The 21166-nt window shown below is 36.1% G+C and overlaps 1 protein-coding gene across 1 annotated transcript; it reads right to left on the reverse strand.

The window, feature by feature from the left end:
* Positions 1 to 675: 675 nt before the first annotated feature.
* eef1e1 (eukaryotic translation elongation factor 1 epsilon 1) lies at positions 676 to 19334 on the reverse strand. Its single transcript, XM_043226951.1, has 4 exons — positions 19209 to 19334; positions 17874 to 18071; positions 7727 to 7822; positions 676 to 1950 (listed from the first exon to the last, which is right to left on the reverse strand). Exons 1-4 carry the CDS (start codon positions 19290 to 19292, stop codon positions 1807 to 1809), a joined length of 522 nt encoding a protein of 173 aa, XP_043082886.1. The 5' UTR covers positions 19293 to 19334; the 3' UTR covers positions 676 to 1806.
* Positions 19335 to 21166: the final 1832 nt, after the last annotated feature.

Here is a 21166-nt window from a genome sequence, read left to right on the forward strand (position 1 = left end):
AAACCTCTTGAACTTCGACTTCTTGAGAACTGCAAGGCAAATTAATTGCCAGAATTCAATGAATGAGCAACAGCGCCACTGAAATAAAAGAAGTCCACCCATGAAGACTGAATTGCCCCTAACTCGGCATAGATAACAAAAGCCAAAAAATAATTGGACTGTCCTATACCTCCTGCTGTGGATCTTTAGTGACTTAAAACATCTTTCACTTTCCTCAACTTCAATCTAAAGCAATAGTGACCCCATGACACCTGAACTGATGTTTAAAAAATGTGGAAAACTTTCGTTAAAATCTCCTTAAAGACATTCATTCAGGAACATCTGCTACATGTGGTTTGGTCATCTTTTGTGGATATGAAAGAGGCGATAAATTTCATTTTGATGAGGGAAGCCTCTTTTAGATTAGCCGCCCAATTAAATCTAGAGACAGAAATAAACAGGCAGACAGAGACTCCACTGTGGATATCTCTATTATCTGGTCACAAGGCCTGTTCTGATGACTGCAAGATTTCTGTCGCTTCTTCAGTTTGCTATCCCACAAACACACATTGCTTTGTTCCACTGCGGTTCCTCTATGAACACACTGAATGTCAGATGGAAATTCTTTGAATTCTACAAAAAATGGGATGTGTCATACATCCAGAAGGAGGACTCATAAAAAAAGGACACTGATAGTTCTGTTTTCCCTTTTTCATTTATTGGCACAGGACAACATTCTGTTGACATTAAAGAACACAAACTTGAGCTTGAGAACAGCAGACATTTCATAAAGAAGGCTTACAAGAAAGGAAGTATAATAAAAAGAACAGAGGGATCTTTTTGTCAGCATATGCACAGCAGATAAGTAAACGTGCAAAAACACATCTCCGTTTCATAAGAAGAGGATTTTCCACCATAAAGGCTACAGACAGAGCAGCTCCAAACCAGATTGGCCACATGTTTCCCAGAAGGATGTTTTAAGTCAACCTTTTTATGATCAATAAAGCTGTGATGTTCTCATGGAACTTGAAAAGTTTTTTTTGTCTTCAACCCTTTATAAAAATGCTTCAATTTTTGCTGTGAAAACACAAACAAAGATCTTAAACAATGCCTGATTCCACCATATTTTAAATACTAAAAAACCTTTGCCAGTAATTTATATAACAGAGGTGGATTAATGCGGTTGAATACTTTAAGCGTCTAAAGAAATTCACAGCTATCAAAGAAGGGGATTTTAGGGAAAATGACACATTGATTGTGGATGGATTGAAAAGCACATGAAAATCAGAACACACCAGTGCTGTCTGTGCAGCTACAGCTGGTAGTCTGCCCACTGCCCCAGAGCAAGAACATGACATACTGTCAAACCTCAGAGTACTGCCCACACCAGTGCCGAGACTAGGAGAAAGAGGAGAACGTCAGAAAAAGCCAAAAGAGGAAAGATGTTTGTGGAGTAAAATGAGGGATATCCATGATATTTTAATTAATGACCACCTTATTTGCAAGTTTCATTTTTGGGTTATTATTTCAATTAACTGCTTTTCTATTTGCAAAAGCTTTATCTAACCACAGCCACTATTCTCATTGTTGATTTTAAGTTCCTCTAATCCACATCATTTGAATAAGCCTTCCACAAACTACCAAAAAATAACATTACTAATGGACATGAAGTTGCTCAAACAAAACAAAAACAAACAAAATAACAGACAAGACCTGCATTACATCTTCTGACTGTCTGCATTAACATTAGGGTTGTGGTGTAAAACACCACATACTGTGACAATAAATTCAGGATTATTTAACAACCGCAAGTAATTATCAAGGCTTTCAGTGGTGACCACTTGGGTAAACCCTGTTCCTCAAAACCACCACAGGAGGTAAATGGTGTCGTACTCCTGGATAGTGCTGGATATGATCAAACCACCTGGTGATATTCACATATCGCTCTTTCTCCTGTACAGCCAATTCCACCTAAGACAAAAGTAAGAACAAACGACATTGTAAAGATTAAATGGAAAAAGAAATGTGTGCAACACCACAGAGGCATTCAGTAAACTATCTTGTATGTAGGCTTTATTAATTGCTGAATTTATTTCTACAGCATTTATCTAAATTAAGACAATACTTAACTATAATAATCTAACATATTTACACAGAGAGTGATGAAAGAAGTGAAGGAAATCATTAATGAATGATGATTTTTGATGAATCAAATCAGGATTTAAGGATCACATTAAGCTAATTTAGGCCTACAAAATCTTACCTGAACTTACCTAAATGTAGCTTTGAGTAAATTAGCCAATCACAGACGTATCCATTGTTTTTTTTTTTTTTTTTAAGACAATGGTCAATTAGAAGTGTTAAGGTTAATTTAAAACACAATTCTGAGTATTGTAAGCTTGCAGATTTTTTAGTTTGTAAAAAAAAAACAAACAAAAAAAAACGTGGCATCAGGAAACCCTAGGTCTAATGTTTGGCAAACTGGGGTGGTGGTCCCTCTTTTTAAGAAGGAGGACAGGAGGGTGTGTTCCAACTACAGGGTAATCATACTCCTCAGCCTCCCTGGTAAAATCTATCGGGTCTGGGGGCCTTTGCTAGAGGCCGTCCAGTACCTGTAAGTGCAGAGCAGGAGCTTGGTTTGCATTGCTGGTAGTAAGTCAGACTTGTTCTCAGTGCATGTTGGACTTTGGTCCTGTTCATTATCTTTATGGACAGGATTTCTAGGCCAAGCCAGGGGCCGGAGGGGGTCCAGTTTAGGGACCATGAGATCTCATCTCTGCTTTTTGCAGATGATGTTGTCCTTTTGGCTCCATCAAGCCAGGACCTTCAGCGGACACTGAAGCAGTTTGCAGTTGAGTGTGAAGGCTGGGATGAGAATCAGCACCTCCAAGTCTGAGGCAATGATTCTCAGTCAAAAAGGGTGGCCCTGTTCAGGTTGGTGGAGACTTCCTGCCTCAGGTCAGTGAGTTTAAGGATCTTGGGGTCTTGTTCACGAGTGAGGGGAGGATGGAATGGAAGATCGACAGACAGATTGGTGCAGTCTCTGCAGTATTTTGGTCAATGTACCACAATGAAGTAGCTGAGCTGCAACGTGAAGCTCTCGATTCACTGGTCAATCTACATTTCTACTCTCATCTATGGTCATGAGCTTTAGGTCATGACCGAAAAGATGAGACCCCGGATGTAGGTGGCCAAAATTAGTTTCTTCCGCAGGGTGGCTGGGTGCTCTCTTGGAGATAGGTTGAGGAGCTCAGTCACGCGGGATGAGCTCGGAGTAGACCTCCAAGGTTACCTCCCAAAATCCCTGGGCAGGTGGTCTTGGGGAAGACCTAGGACAAGCTGGAGGGACTATGTCTCTCAATGTTCTCCCGCTAGAGCTGGAGGAAGTGGCTGGGGAGAGGGAAGTCTGGGTGTCTCTGCTTAGACTGCTGAGCCCGCGACCTGGCCTCGGATAAGTGGAAGATGGATGTATGGATGGAATTGAAAAGGGATACTTTTGTTTGCCTTCAAAACCGGGAACCTTGTGACTGTCCCATTGAGTGCCAAGTAAACTAGACTGCCAAGGTCCAGAAATCTATGAAAAACGTTGTTAGAATACTCCATCAGTGGTTCAATCTGAATGTTATGAAGTGACAAGAATACAAGAATATATTTTAGTATAATCAAAAAATGAGTTTTAAGACTTATGACATATCAGGTAGGTGAATACACACGAAGAAGTTCCCTTAGATATGAAGGTACTAGATTACAAAGAATCTTATAAATAAAAAGTAAAACCTTATATTGAATTTGATATCTAATTGGAAACCAATTAACTGTGCCCTAAAACTGGAGTAATACACTCATTTCATAGTGTTCGTGTAATGATCCGAGCTGCTGAAATTTGAACCATCTGAAGTTTCAGTGAAACACCACTAAGTACAGTCAATAATCAATTCTAGATGTAACTAATGCATGCACAAAGACAGCATTAGGGTTGTGACGATGAAGAAGTTTTTCCACAGGTTAATTGACGTGTGACATAACTGGCAATACCGGTATCACCGTGGGGCGGTGTCATTTCAGTTTAAACTATTTTCCTTGCTTCTCTTTGCTTTTGAACAGTCTATAAGTGCACAATTTTACTTTCACTATTGATTAGCGGCAATTGCCAATTCAACATAAATTCTTGAATAAACAACAATACAAGAAAAAATTCTGCAGTTTTTTCAAAATAAAAATAAATAAATAAGAAATTGGCTTGCTTGCAGCTTACATGTTCTTTGCCACGAAACCCAAACCATTTCTGGCTTAAGATGGCATCTTGTGGAGGTGACTATGTTCCCCATCATACTAAACACCCTCTCAGATGTGCAGCTTGTCGCACACATGCAAGATATGTTTTGCTACCTTTGCAAAGAGGGGGAACCAATTTTCATTATCTTTCCACCAAACAATAAGATCCTGCTCTGTGTAGATGAGGGAACTCCTGAGCATAGATGGCCAATTTTGTCCATACTTTTTCTGAAATTGGTCAGATTTTCTGTAGCAGTGCCTGTCTTTCTTTTTAATAAACTTGCTAAACATTTTTTTCTTTGGTTCGACGGTGGCTTTCTTGTCATTTTCTTCTCCCTTTCCCAAAGGCTGCGCTGACTGCACTCTCCTATTGAGGATGACCGCTTCTTCCTCTATCATCTTCTTGGTCTTCTCAACAATCGGGTCATAGTCACCCCAAGAACGCAGATCCAGGAATGTTGCCTTGCGCATAAGCTGCTGGCTTGCTTCTGGCAGATCCCCAATTTTTTTCATCTAAGATTGAAATTATGCCAGCTTTCAGGTTGGCTGTTAGTTGTCCATTTTCATCTGATGGGGCCAATGTGTCCTCTTTAATAAACAAAGCAGCAGTTACATAATTCTTGCCAGACAAAATGTTGGTGAACTTGCTGGCTTCAGCACTTTGTTCAACGATTGCAATACGTCCTCGTTTTGCCACGTAATGCTCACATCATCCACAATAAGTCAATTGATGCAATTGAGAGAAAATAAATCCATTATTATTATCACCATTACTATTATTATTATTATCATCAATAATAATTGAGAAAACTGCTTAATATATGACATTACAACCCTGGTTAAATTTTATTTAATTATAGCTTACTTTTTTCTAATCCACATTCATGCAGAGCCTCCTGCAAAAAAAACTTGTTTGGAGGCATTTTGACATCAGTTTCCATTCCGTGTAAATGAAATGGAAAGTCTGTGACATGTAAAGTGTCATTTTTGTGCTTAACCACATGTGCATTGTGAGTGAAAAATGCTCGGCTATTGAAATAACCTTTTGCAGGTCACCCCAGACACAGTTGTAGGCATGGAGTATAGCTGTTTTGGAGGTATATAACGCAATTCATACTGGCTATTGAGTGCAATTATTAGGCCTCTGGGAGTCTGTTTTTGAACTGTTTAGAAAGACACCATTTCTTTGCAGATATATTTGGTCACTGCATCAGTGCAATTGTTTCACCTCACATTATCCCTCTTATATTTGGTGCACTGAGCAAATGCATCACTAATTGATGGTTATACCTGTGCATCTAGCATCTACAGTTGATTTTTTATTGCAAGGCCTAATTTGGCAGCCTCATACTTGTGGTTCACTTAAAGGTTTATATACAAATTAGTTGTGTTGCCACTGGATGCTGCCACCTTCGTCAGGCAAAGTTTGCAGATTGCTTCATTAATGTTTTCAGGTTCCCTGTTTGCATTTAGTGTGAATTTAAAATACTGCTTAACAGGCGCTTTTACATTGCATTTTGAAACCAAAACCTCCACCATTCTCTTTCATTTACTCTCCTCATGTGGTAAATCTGACTTCTGCTGCTAATCTGCTAACTGTCTGTCGCTCGGCATGCTGCAATGCGTAGCTGATTTTAGTTTTTAATTGAGCGTCGGTTCTCTTATAAACTAAATGTTATATGTTAACTTACTAAATCAAATATTTTAATAAAAAAATTTATTCTAAACCACGATGGGAGACAGTGTCATGATGGGTAAGTGATGTAACCGGTGTTGCGGCTTAACACAGATATCACTGCCAACGTCTATCGCAGCAAGCCTACTGAACATGTAATATTTATATGTGCTTCAAAAGACTGCTTTCAAGAATAACACCCATACTCTTAACTTGAAATGAAGGAGAGATAACAGAATCATCGACAGTAAGTGTAAAACCTCCTCAGTTATGCAGTTTTGATTTAGTACCTACTAGTAAGATTTCAGTCTTCGTTCTATTAACTTTTAGAAAATTGCTAGTAAACCATGATTTAATTTTAAAGAAAAAAAGCAAAAGAGAGGAAAACGGTAGTACTGAATTAGACTTCGTAGACATATAGAGCTGGATGCAATTTGCTTAACAGTGAAAATTGATATTAAATTAATGAAAGATTTGTCCTAGAGGCAAATTAACAATGAAAAGAAGAGGGCCCAAGACTGAGCCTGGAGGCACAACACTGGTTATCTGAAATATTTAGAGTTTTTTTTAATTTGAACTAACTGAGTCCAACCAGATAAATATGACTTAAACCAATCAAGGGGATACCAGTAATTTCAATAGAAATCAACCTCTTCATAAAATACTACGTGAGATAGTATCGAAATCTGCAGTTAAGAAAAGGTAAATTAGAAATTTCTTGAGTTTCTTGAGTATAGGACTGCTACTTTAAAGGGTGAAGGAATAGAACCTGTAATAAGAGAAGAATGTATAATTTGAGTCATCAGTGCTAACAAGGAAGGTAAAGAAACGTAAAAAGATATGTGAGAATGGGATTTAACTGACAGATAGTAGATTTAGATTTTTGAACACATTCAGCTATTTATTGTAGCTGTGGGCAAGTAAAAACTATGTTTTCTCGTCACTTCATAACATTCAGATTAAACCACTTGATGGAGGATGGAGTATTCTGACTTTAAAACTTTTCTGAGTGTGTATTTACGTGGCAGTCAATGGGCCAGTCACAATCCTCTCCAAAGGCTCACTCATTTTGGGGTGAAGTACTTTCTGGCCATCAGACTAAAAAACATGTTTGTCAAAAGCCAAACACTGTGCAACATACAGCAAGAAATGAAAAATATAGTACACATATTTAAGTAAGAATGGTGAATATAAAAATGCTATTGTGGGTTTGATAGTGGTAGTACAATTACACAGACACACAGACACACAGACACACACACACACACACACACACACATATATATATATATATATATATATATATATATATATATATATATATATATATATATATATATATATATATATATATATATATATGAATTACATATAAAAATGGGGTAAATACTTTTTTTCTTTTTTTTTTTTTTTTTTTTTTTTTTTTTTTTTAATATCTGTACGTCTAACTGACCTTATCTTCAGGAGATTCAAACTGAGTGACATACTAATGCCTTCTGGGTAATGACAACTCTCTGTCAGTCATGTAGTCAGCCAATTACAAACACTGACATGGAGAGATGTGATCTTCTATTCTCTTTCTCTCTAATTCTCATTTAATCCTTTTCTTCCTTTCTCAATGGGCTCCTTCAGGCTCCTTAAACTTCCTTGGCTGCTGTCCTGGGAAATGACATCACTACATGTCTCATATTTTCTGCCGTGTCAGGTTTCTCCTGTGCTTTAAGCATCTTACTGCTTTAATTGGGCGCTCTGCATCACTTCTCTCAAACGATTGAAGTTCACCGCTGAGGGACTTACAACAATGTGGTGAATGCCGTAATACATGAGGATGTCTGCCAGGGTAAAGACGTTCCCAGCCAGGTAAACTTTGTCCTCCAGGTACTGGTTAAGATCCTGTAAGGGAAGTATAAAGAACATTACTGTGCTGCCAAAAATAGGATTTTTTTGGGGATAATGGCACTTCTAAAGGCCGTGCGTAAGAATAAAGAAATAAAACTACAGATGCATTTAACAGGAACAGACAGAAAGCTGGCTTCAAACAAAGCACATTATATGATATACTGAAAAGGAAATTGTTTTATAAATAGTTTAGCAGGAACACCAATTTATAAAAGCACTGTTACTGTTAGAACACTTCCATTTACAGAAGAATAGAATGAGCACTTTAAGTAGACTTTGCTCCAATTTAAAGTCTAATCACCACTGGTTTACTTGCATCAGTACATGGTTTGTCGAAATCACCACAATGAGAAGATTGTTCATTGCATATTTAAACTGCAAGCCAGTGTTTCTTTTACTGCTATTTGACATCTTTCAGTTGTTTGCTTTGCTCACCGTATGCAAAAAACACACAAAGTATGACTAAGTAATGTGACGACTAAGTAATTCAGTCTTAAACTCCCTGTACTGTAAGTTATTATTGCATTCATGTCTGATCTGTAATTAACCCAGAACCTGAGATGTGAACTTTCATTTTTGAGTAACACATTTTCACTCCCAACTGCCAGGACCCTATTTGTGAGCACCCCTTTAGCATAATTTTTTTACACAAAGGGTCCTAAACTTTCAACTGTCAACACACAAGATACAGCAGGTAGATACTTTAAAAAAAAAATTATGACAGTAGTTGTATTAAGTTCTCTGAGGAAAAATGACTTGATTTGTGAGAGGAACAGACACGATTGCTGTCTCTGTCTGCAATAAAGCTCATCCTGTGTAATGCAGAATTTTAAAAAATGCCACCAAAAGAACATCAGTTGTGAAATGCTATTGGCTCTTGTCTCATGACCGGCTGTGTCAGATTTGAGCGGGATCATTTTTATTTCTTCACATAAGGACATTGTATGGCTTCAGAAGACTTGGAAGGTAACATGACTTGTTTGTAGTGCTTTTATACCATTTGTTTATGGTCAGTTTTTGCAATAAATACCTGTGCATTTATATTTAGCTGTTATGTGGTTTTATTTATTATTATTCAGCCTGGGTAGGTTTAGGTTAGGGGTGTGGTTAGGTGCTTTAATGAAAATTTAAATTTCTATAAAATTATTTATATATATTTTTTTACAAATGTGAACAAACTATTAAATAAAGACAAACAACCAAAAACAACGAAGGCTCCTGCACATCGAAAAATTATGCCAAAGGGGTACTCTGAATGTCAAAAAGCCACACAGAGTGGGCTTGACAAAGTCTCAATATGTCACAAATTGTGACATTTTGTTTTGACATCATTAAGCGTTATTGTCTAATCGTTCATTTCACACATAAATTATAAATGGTATTCCAAAGCCATTAATGTTTAGAAAGAAGGTTGTTGTGATAAGCAAGTCTAGATTTATTTGATCAAATACAAAGTAAAAACATCAACATTGTGTAATATTACAATTTAAAACTGTTTTTTTCAATCTTAACATATTTTAAAATGTAATTTAGTTCTGTAAAGACCAAGCTAAATTTTCAACAGCCATTACTCTATGTGTCACATGATCTTTCAGAACTCACTGGAAAAACTATATTATCAATGTTGAAAACATTCATAATTATTTTATTCAAGTGAAATAAAGGTCTTTTGTAATTATATGTGTCTTTATGACCACTTATGATCAATTTAATCTATCCCTAATGGATAAAGTAATAATTTCTTTAAAACATAAATTTCACAGACCTCTAAATTTTTTTTTTTTTATGTATTTTTTCATTACTACTGCCACTAAAAAACAATAAGGCCTAGTGCAAGGTCCATTTTACGTTATGCTTAAGAACACACATTTTTGTGGTAAAATCCCTGCTGGAATGGAAGACCTAAAGCTTGCAGGTATTCAAATACTTCAGTGACTAAAATAATAGTAACAATTGCTTATTCATAATTGCTGCATTGCAAAATAAAGTGTGACCAAATGAAGTGTAATATATTGTAGTAGTAAGGTTAACTGATTGATGGAGTGTAGGCATAGTATAAGTGTGTGTGTGCTTGTCTGAGTGTGTGTAAAGAGTGCCTCATCTGAACACTGTTCACTGCCTCCATTAGCCCTCAAGACAATGTGCTGTATTGTGCACAAGTGCTGAAGATGCTCCTGTCCCCTGAGACCTGTACAGACACACATACACACACACACACCTCCCCTGCTATAGTATTTAGGCTTTCGAAAGTTTTACATGAAATTCACTCTTGCTTTTGTTCAAGGAAAAATGGCTGGACAGCCTACAGACACATCTGTGTTATGCTGGACCATGTAGAATTATAAGATGTTGGCCAGAGGGGTTATATATTCTGTCTGAAATAAAGCTCAACATAGTGCAAAGTTCTGCACTGTGCCAGGTGATCTGATTTTATAATACCTACTATATACCACCATGAATAAGCGATATATTTTTTCTATATTTTGTTGGAAAGGCACAGTTTACTCAATAATTAGGATAAAAGTCATTATAAACCCATAAATTGCCTTCATCTTCAAAACATAGATGAAAATATTTTTAATGAAAAGCAAGTACAGTTGAAATCTGTTTATCACTTAAGTAGATCATGTCTCTTCAGAAAACTTGGGTTTAACCACTCGATTCATATGACTCATTAAAAGATCTCTCAAGTTTCAGGTTTTAGGCTTTTTATTTGTTTCAAAAATGAACAAAGGTTTTATGGGTTTTGAACAACATGAGTGTAAATGGTGACACTTTTTTAGCTTTAAAGTTTAGCTTTAGGCATTTTAATTTAATTAAGCATGTTTAGCTCTTTTTTTTTTCTTAGCTTAGTTAACGGAAGGCTATCTGCTACGGTCAGAGCAAATGTAATTGCTGCATGCACATGCTCTTTGTATGCTTTTATGTGCCAAGCTGTGTTTTTAGAATGTGAACTCGCGATACTACAAAGATGTTGAGTTTGTCATTCAGGCATGCACCAAAATGAGGAACCAAAATCCGCGCTCAAATTTGATACATATTGGCTACTTAGGTACCTATGCCATACTGGTAACCGGGTTTTTGGTACCAAACCCTAAAACAATAGCTTCCTACAGCGAAAATGCAAATGTTTTTTTCCATATAGTTTGACTAATCTTTTCAGTATTACAAAGTCCAATAGGATTTCAGCTTGGATCACGTGACCAGAGCAGAGGGTGAGAATGGTGACGTAGTGAAAACAAATGTAGAATAGCATCCCAGATCCGTTTCATATCTTTATGGAGCTTTATTTTAACGGAAACCCACCATAAGTCCTCAGTGCTTCTTTTTCTTGACATATACAATATTCTATATTATAAATGATACATTTTTCTCATTTCTAATTTCAAAAGATGCACATATCACGTTGTCACATGCCTTGTAAAAAAAAATCATAAAAATGTTACTTAGCAAATGACGAGCACAGATTTCTCTTGTGGTGTGGATTTTGATCCCTATCACCGCAAGCTTTTGTGTAGTGCTTTCTGAACAAAGGCAGTTCATTAGAAAACTTACTGTCAGGTCCATAAATATTGGGACAAGACAATTCTAACATGTTTGGCTCTATACACCACCACAAGGGATTTGAAATGAAATGAAATGAATGAATGACGTGCTTTAACTGCAGACTGTCAGCTTAAATTTGTGGCTATTTACATCCAAATCAGATGAACGGTGTAGGAATTACATTAGTTTGCATATGTGCCTCCCACTTTTTAAGGAACCAAAAGTAATGGGACAACTGGCTTCTCAGATGTTCCATGGCCAAGTTTGTGTTATTCCCTCATTATCCCAATTACAATGAGCAGATAAAAGGTCCAGAGTTCATTTCTAGTGTGCTATTTGCATTTGGAATCTGTTGCTGTCAATTCAAGATGAGATCCAAAGAGCTGTAACTATCAGTAAAGCTAGCCATCATTAGGCTGAAAAAACAAAACAAACCCATCAGATAGATAGCAAAAACATTAGTCATGGCCAAAACAACTGTTTTGGAACATTTAAAAAAAGGAATGCACTGGTGAGCTCAGCAACACTGAAAGACCTGGAAGACCATGGAAAACAACTGTGGTGGATGACCAAAGAATTCTTTCCCTGGTGAAGAAAACACCTTTCACAACAGTTGGCCAGATCAAGCACACTCTCCAGGAGGTAGGTGTATGTGTGTCAAAGTCAACAATCAAGATACAGAGGGTTCACCACAAGACGTAAACCACTGGTGAGCCTCAAAAACAGGAAGGCCAGATTAGAGTTTGCCAAACGACATATAAAAAGTCTTCACAGGTCTGGAACAACATCCTGTGGACAGCTTGTACCAAAGTGATGGGAAGAGAAGAGTATGGAGAAGGAAAGGAACTGCTCATAATCCTAAGCATACCACCTCATCAGTGAAGCATGGCGGTGGTAGTGTCATGGCGTGAGCATGTATGGCTGTCAATGGAACTTGTTCTCTTGTATTTATTGATGATGTGACTGCTGACAAAAGCAGCAGGATGAATTCTGAAGTGTTTTGGGCAATATTATCTGTTCATATGCAGCCAAATGCTTCAGAACTCATTGGACGGTGCTTCACAGTGCAGATGGACAATGACCCAAAGCATACTGCAAAAACAACTAAAGAGTTTTTGAAGGGAAAGAAGTAGACTGTTATGCAATGGCCAAGTCAATCACCTGACATGAATCCGATTGAGCATGCATTTCACTTGCTGAAGACAAAACTGCTTGTTCTTGGGGCAAAACTGAAAATGCAGGAACTGAAGACACTTGCAGTAGAGGCCTGGCAGAGCATTACCAGGGATGAAACCCAGTGTCTGGAGATGTCTATGCGTTCCAGACTTCAGGCTGTAATTGACTGCAATGGATTTACAACGAAGTATTAAAATGTGAAAATTTGACTTAAAATTATTCTGTCCCATTACTTTTGGTTCCTTAACAAGTGGGAGGCACATTCGCAAACTGTTGTAATTCCTACACCGTTCTGTCTGATTTGGATGTAAATACCCTCAAATTAAAGCTTACAGTCTGCAGTTAAAGCACACATTGTTTGCTTCATTTCAAATCCATTGTGGTGGTGTTTAGAGCCAAAAATGTTAGATTTGTGTCAATGTCCCAATATTTATGGACCTGACTGTAACATTCTGCAGTATATTCAATTGTTTAAGGCCATTTCACGATTTTAACCATCATACAGTAGGCTATTAACCAGCAACAACCACCCCTTCCTCTTCTCATAGAAGACATGCGATGCCGTACTAAATGGTCTGTCGTTGTCGGTGCTTGTAATAATTTTAGCATCTTTTTCCTGGACAGTTTTAATATGTGTTTTTGCTATTTTCGGCTGAACATTCAGTGCATCCAATACGCCATGACATCCGCTATATCATTGATATCGCACTTTTTTTATCATGTAAAAATGTTTTATTCGCTCTGAAAGAACAGCAACAATGACAGCAGTAGTATGGTGTAATATTTATTTGCTTGCTACCTTTCCTTTCATTCTTTTCGTGGCTTTTTGCATAAATCTTTTTAATTTCTTTGTAGAAATGAACTGCTTTTGCTGACATTTTAAAGTCTCCCCTGGAGTGATCGGTGCAGATATATCTTTGGCAGCTCAGCTATATATTAATGACTTGGAGATGTTGCTCCCTTGCCTGAACTCAGCTGAAAGATTAACGAACTGGGAAGAAAAAATCCAGCGTCAAAGAAGGTGGAGTTTCAGAATGCATCCACCGACTGCGTAACCGCCTCGGACCAATGGTAGCTCAAAGGTGTTTAGGAGCTATAACGAACTCCCCAAAAAGTTTGCTTTGGTGAGCCGACTCAAACTGGCCTGATTTAGTTCAAAATGACGCCATTTCAGTTCATTCTTCGATTTCGTTGAAGTATAATGCGGCCTTAACAGAAGGTGTCTATTCCTGTCAGCTGAATTACTCCTGTATCTCCTGCTTTAAATGTTGTGATCCCTCATTACAGAGTGCAGTGAGTTGGTCAGACAATGCTTGCCGTGGGCATTGCGTCAGTCCTTCATTACTGTTTAAACTGCCACTATTAACCAACGATCAGCAGCACTCTGCTCATGACCCATACTCGGACAGCCCTACGCCACACACTGACAGTTACTGCCGAGAGGCGTCTGTCCTGCTGAGTGCCTGTGCTAACGAGACTGCCTCTCACTGTCCACAGGCAGACGTTTTCTACCTTTAATCCCTTCTGAACTGATCTCAGGACAGCATGTGACCCCTGTTACCCTCAGCAAGTCAATTAAAGCCTATCTGACAGACTGCGGTGTGATGATTCAGATCCAAAGCTCCAATGCCATTATTAAGAAACCCCTGTGACTACATAGATGCTAAGTTTGGCATTCTTTTCAGAAACTCAACTGCTTCAACGAGAGAATTTTATGTCAATGTTATTAATCTGATTGAAGATGTGAGTCTTCAAATTTATAATAATGGCTATATATATATATATATATATATATATATATATATATATATATATATATATATATATATATATATATATATATATAGGATTCTGGACACTTAGTAGAATAACGTAATGCTGTCCAAATGGTCACGCAAAGAAAGAAGGCATGGTTTCAGTAACCACAGCAGCCAGTGTTGATGCAGCCATGTCAGGTAGTAGCCTGGACAGTCAGTATTTGCTATTGACTGTTCTAATGTGAAGTTTTGTGTTGGCACAGAGTAAGCCATCGAAATGAATGTGTTTCATAGTGCAGAGCTAAGGCTGGGCAATTTAGCAAAAAAACATTATCTAGTTTTTTCAGAAAATTTGACCAATTCTTTTTTTTAAGATTTTAACTAGTCAACTTAAAAATTTGACTACAACTTTTTTTTTTTATTACTCCTCTAGTTAAAGAAAATTATATTCCAAGTGTAACACACATGCTTTCAACATCATATAAATGTTAAACAAATCACTTGTTAATTGTCTTTGCAGAAATGATGCCTGAACTACAACTACATCCAAGTTTTATGTTTAGAAACAATAGGCTACAATGAATTCTTAATATTCAATGTAGTTCAAATTGAAAATGACTACATTTTTATATAAAGTTCTTTGAAATCAAAAAATCAAAAACTGTAAATTTGAAAACTGCTCATTTGTTAATATATCTGTACAATCTTAAACAGTTTCAATTCTCTCTATTTTTACTCAATGCAATACTTAATTTTAAATTTTTCTTTAATTAGGGTTATACTCAATTTCTACTGTGTAATTTCTATGTTTTATGCATATTTTGCACTTTCCTCTGCACTGGAAGCTCCTGTCACCAAGTCAAATTTCTTATTTGTGTAAACATTCTTGGTATTAAAGCTCTTTCTGACTTCTGATGTTATAAAACCATAATAATTTTCTATTCCTCTGCCTGCTTTGCATCTTTATCAACACAAAACCGCATTATGTGTGAATGGCGCCTCGTAATATAAGCAAGTCAAACACGTGCGTCAATCATGAGCGGTTAATCATGTGGTCGGTTAGCTGTTTTTTTTTTACTGTTATCACCACCATATTGTCAAAGTGTGTAATTCTGATGTTTGGTAATATTTATATCCGAAATCACAATTCCTCGATAGGTGTGAAGTGTTTCAGAAACTGCTGATCGACTGGAATTTTCAAACACACAGCCATCTCTGGGGTTCACCGAGAATGTTCCAAAAAGAGAAAATATCCAGCAGCAGTATTGTTGAAGCCAGAGGAGAATGGCCAGACTGGTTCAAGCAAATAAAAAGGTGACAATGACCACAATGCCCACTCGTTTTAAACCGAGGTTACAGCTGCAGGAGGAAACTGTTGTTGTTAACTGTATAGTCATGTCAATAGTTTTATGACCACAGTGCACCCATCTTATGATATCTACCTTCAGCAGGATAATGTACTAACACTGACAGCTAATTAATTGCTACATAATTTGATTAATTAGATTACCAGCCATAATTCATATATACATAATAAATATATGCAGTACACACACACGCACACAAACAAACATATATATATATATATATATATATATATATATATATATATATATATATATATATATATATATATGTTACATGCATGTTACAATGTAAGCGTCATTAATAACTTGTTTAATAAATAAATAAAGACTGATTAGTGAAATTAATGAATAATTTAATGAGAATGATTAGTGTCTCTCACTGGCCTGTTTAGCTAAAAACATGTTTTAAAGGTACATTAATGCATTTGTAAATTATACTTAATACTTATACTTAACACTAGTGCTTCTACTTAATTTTTAAAAAAAAATATATAAATAATAAATAAATACATATTAAATGCATGCCATTTTAATTAGGCAATAAATTCAATTAAGATTAAGATAATTAAATTAAGATAATAAGATACAATCAGAAAGAATAAGTCATCAGTAAAATTAAATCAGCATCAACAGTGCATCTTTGCAAGGCACAGAAGAGGCCAAACGTGGCATTAAAGATTTACAAAATTTACCAAATTTTTGACAATAACAACGTTATGGAAGAATTTGTATGTAAACATTTAAAATTATTTAAAAGACTCAAACTATACTGTCACGGTGTGGTTCAGGCAGGAGTGCTCAACAGGAATAAAACTTCCAACAGTCTTTAATCTTCTACAACAGAGCAAACAGACAGACTACAACCACACGCATTAATAGACGAGTCTAAAGACGAGAACTGAAACAAACCGGAACTTATAAACACACAGGAAATTACTAAATTAACAAGACACACCTGAATACAATGAGACAATTAACAGAAGACAGAAAGTAGGTCACACAGAGCACATGGAACAAGAATAACAAACACAAAAGAGTCCAACTACGTGACATGTACTTCAAAATTAAACCAAATGCTTGAGCAGGTGGCAGTAAGTCACTGAATCATCCATTCAATCAATTAGTTTAAACTTCTGATTCATTTAGTAATGTAGCAAGTGACTCTCTTTATGAATGGATTTCTTTCACAAGATTTGATCAAAAGCACAAGTTAATTTATAAAAGAAACAGCGCTGTGCGAAAGACCACATGCACAGCGGCTCAGCTGTGACTTAATATTGACTTAACTAAATAATGGTGATTGACCAATCAGAACTCGATATTATAGAGACGAGTTCAATTCAGATGGACTCACTTGTTTTGTTTCTATTTAATCAGCTTTTTGGAACAAATTGATTGATCTGAAGGATTCAATAAGTCATCTATTACAACTAGTCTTCTCACCTGACCCCACTATCCCCCTGAATTTTTTTTTTTTTTTTTTTTAATTCGACCCCTGTATATACATTAGACGGTGTCATTAGACAATGGTCTTTTGTAATGCTTTGTAATTACATGTTGCTGGGTGTAAGTTACTGTAAAAGCCACGGCCAATAGACACTCCATTTTTTATTTTATTTATGCTCATCGACCTCAAAGATACATCTTTCATTTCATCAAGCTGAATGCTCACTAAATACCGACAGTGTCGTTATGTTTTCAAGCCATTTCAAGCTTAATTTTGACAGGACACAAAGCAATGATATCTGAGCGGGAGAGTCGTTTACTTACTTTATAATTAGTCAATAATGCCATAATTTTCTTCATTCAGACCAAGAGCTTGGACGAAAACAAGGGCAGGGAATTACCGCACAAACCACTAACATGCAATCATAACCGATCACATCCAATTATAGCATGATGGAGGCACTGAGTCCTCTGACGTGAATTCTATTTATTCGATTGTGTCGATGTTGGACAGTGTTATCTGATAAAACAACTGACTTTCAGATTTCTATTGTCATATTTAGTCATATTCGTTGTTTAATTTCTCATGCAATTTTGAGAAAAGGAGGCACGGTCTAAAAATACAGCAATATTCTATTTTAAAAAATTGTCAATACTGATTACAAGTTAACCTTAATATGTATATCTCACGATTCTTTCACATTTTTTTAAATGTTTTTAAGTGTTTAACTCAAAATCATTTTCACATCTTACCTTCAGAATAACTTTCAGTTCTTCTTTAGAACAGTGATCTACTCGTGTTACTCTGTGTTCGAGCCATTGCTGGACCACAGCTCTCCGTTCAGCGCTGTCTCCTAGCAGCTCAGGTCTCTTAGCCTCACGGACTAGATGGGACGCTATAGTGACCAGACCAGTCAATGCTGGTCCATTGTTGTTTTGGAGAACAGGGTTCTACAAGTGGATAAATAAATAAGAAAAAAGGTTAAAAATGTACCTGAAAACAATCAGAAGGGGTAGATATATTCATCGCATTACTTTTTAAGTCAAAGCAAAAGTTGTTCTTTTTATTTTTTAAAAGAAATTCAGACTAATTAGAGAAATTAATAATAATACATTTTTGTCTAGTTTTGTAAAATATATAAATTCAACAAACTAGGCTAATACTAAAGGTAGTACAGGTTTCCAGGCTAATTAAGAGATTATTTTTACTTAAACATTTCAGAATTTGCAAAACGAACTTTCATTAACTTCATATTGATGCACAATGTTTTACATTTAAAAATGTATTTAAAAAATTACAATGAATGTGTGTATATATATATATATATATATATATATATATATATATATATATATATATATATATATTTATTATATTATTTGTAATACTTTGTGTATAAAGTATTACAATATGTTTATTAGTACTACTATTAATGGTACAAATGTAAGTGTTCAGGATAGTCATTCTGGTAACAAGAATAGTTATTTTTCTAGCACACTTGTCAGCCTTTTTCTCTTTGGAGTCACACGACAATACAAATATATATGAGCCTTAAATACACCTTGTGGTCATGAAAGCACTCATAACTTATGTTAAATTTATCTGAAGTAAGATTTACTTCTTGGGAGGCGAAGTATATGAGGTCCAACAATATAAGTTAACTAAAATGGCCATGTGGTATTTTGTTTTTATGGGCATCTGTAAGTTACTCAGTATATTTTATGTTCTGAATGCACTCTAACATGTTATCTGAAACAACAAAAGTGATTTTCCCACATGGTGCTGTGTGTCTTCGGTCCTGATCGGACATATAGATCTGTCAGTGAGGATATAAACTAAAACACTTGATCGCTTCTTTTAAATAAAAAAATTCGTCAAAATGTATGAATTAATGAAACACTCGTGACACAATCCTGCATACAAATCTGAAATCTTAAATAATACAAATACGAAATAAAACCCCATTGATTTATACCAGTCATTGATTCATACGATCTCTAAAATTTAAACATAATGCCACACATTCATCTTTTAAATTTATTACTGCCTTATAACTCCGGGTATATTACACTCGGTGTTTGATTCACCTTTCTCCCTCCTTGCGTGCTGTATTTATTTGGCTTTTTTAATCCTAGAAACCTCTCCAACGAGCTCAGCTCCTTTAACGCCATCTTGATCACACCGGAAACTAAGCGGACACATAAAGCGCTCGCTGATTGGTGGAGATCCTCAAGCCTCGCCCCGCTTACGTCATGATGGACAGAAGAGAACCTCGTGTGCGCGTGTACCCCGCAGAGTCGTGTTTATATGATAAATCTTATTCCTTCACTTGCTACATTTTATATACTTTTCTCTTCTGTTATTTATAAGAACTAGCAGTCATATTGACACAATAAGGCTTTCAATGAAATAAAAGTAATTAAAATAATATATTTTATAGGTTAGCCTAGTTTACTATAGGCTGGTATGGTAGCAGCCACTCAGCTCGGTGAAAGTAAGTTTTATTTTAAAAAGCCAGCTGTGGTGCATTAACATAGACAGTTAAATTGTTTCAGTGTTTTTGTCTTTTTTAATTATGTCTTTAGTATTTACAAAAAAATAAAAAAATTCCAGCACTCTCCCTCTCCTTAATTTGTGATCAGCCACAAAGAAAATTACATTCCTTTTAATGTCCTAAATTACTTACCTAAAGTAAGATAAATGACATAAATTATATATTTTTTTATTTCATTGCTTGGACCAATGCTATAAACTACCATCCTGCTCAGTACTACTGTTGGCCTATTTGTCAAATCTGCAAATTCAAGCATTCAGAATTATCTTCCCAGTGAAGCATATATAGGCCTACTTAACATGAATAAGTATACATTATTATACTTGTTAAAATTAACGTAGGAAACATCTTTGCATTTGCGGATAACACATGGATACATTCAGCTGTATTTTTTTCCAGTTTATTGAGATTTAGACTACTGAGAATACATTTTAATTCACATTGGACCCACTCAATCAGCAAATTATTGAGTGAGCCTTTGTTCTTTTATTGCTCCAACCACAGTTAGGATTTGTAACTTGCATGAGTGTTCACTGAAACAAGACCCATCATACAGATCAAAGAGATGCTGACTTCACAGGAAGAAGCCACTGACACAGAATCCAGGCTGGTTTTTAGATCCTGCATGGATGTATTGTATACACAATTTTCCCATGTTTGTTTTCATGCAATCATAAGTATCTTCTTGATGGAGAATTGAGAAGAAAAAAAAAATGCCTGTGATCTTGCCATCAGTCAGCTCAGGAACAACTGTACAGCAGATGAAAGAGTCGCAGTGCAGTTTATAGTAGCATATATGTATTTACTCATTGTTTTTCATCTAAATCCTGGAAATTTAAATCAAAATGACAGCAAAGGTTTAGAGTTTCCTGAGTCCTGCAGCAAGTTTCCCTCTGCTTCACTTGGCTGTCTGTTTCCCAGCATCCTCCTGCTCGTCCTCCGTGCGGCGTGTCTGTTTGGATTTACACAATCACTGTATGACTCCTCCATAATGAAATGTCAGCTATCAATCAAACCGGCCTCATTAACTCTATAAGGTCCAGGTGTGGGTGACATCATGGAAAGCCACCGCAGCTTTCAAAGTGTTGCATGCTTCTCGTTCACCCATCAGTCAAATCACTGTCTGTCACAGATCTTGGCCGAGATCTCTTATTTTTTTCTTTGAGGAGGACAGCATGCCAAGGCTCCTGATGGTGCTCCTTTATCTCCTCTTGTGTTAAGGTCAGTCTTACTCACTTTTTAACCAGCTCAACATAACTGGTAAAACTTGAAATTTTAAATTTATTGTCATGAATATAATTTTCAACAGATGTTTTTTTTTTGACCCCCTCATTAACCTCCACTGTTTCCCCGCGATATTTAAAAAACAGGATAAGAAAGAATGTTCATGCATAGCTTTTCAAACACAAAAATTTTAAATAAACAAGACTAAAAGTTAGTATTTAATTTTAATAAAACCAAACTGTCTTCTGAATCATCTAAGAAAAATGT

Source organism: Puntigrus tetrazona, chromosome 24 (genome assembly GCF_018831695.1).
Source record: "Puntigrus tetrazona isolate hp1 chromosome 24, ASM1883169v1, whole genome shotgun sequence".
NCBI classification, from domain to species: Eukaryota; Metazoa; Chordata; class Actinopteri; order Cypriniformes; family Cyprinidae; genus Puntigrus; species Puntigrus tetrazona.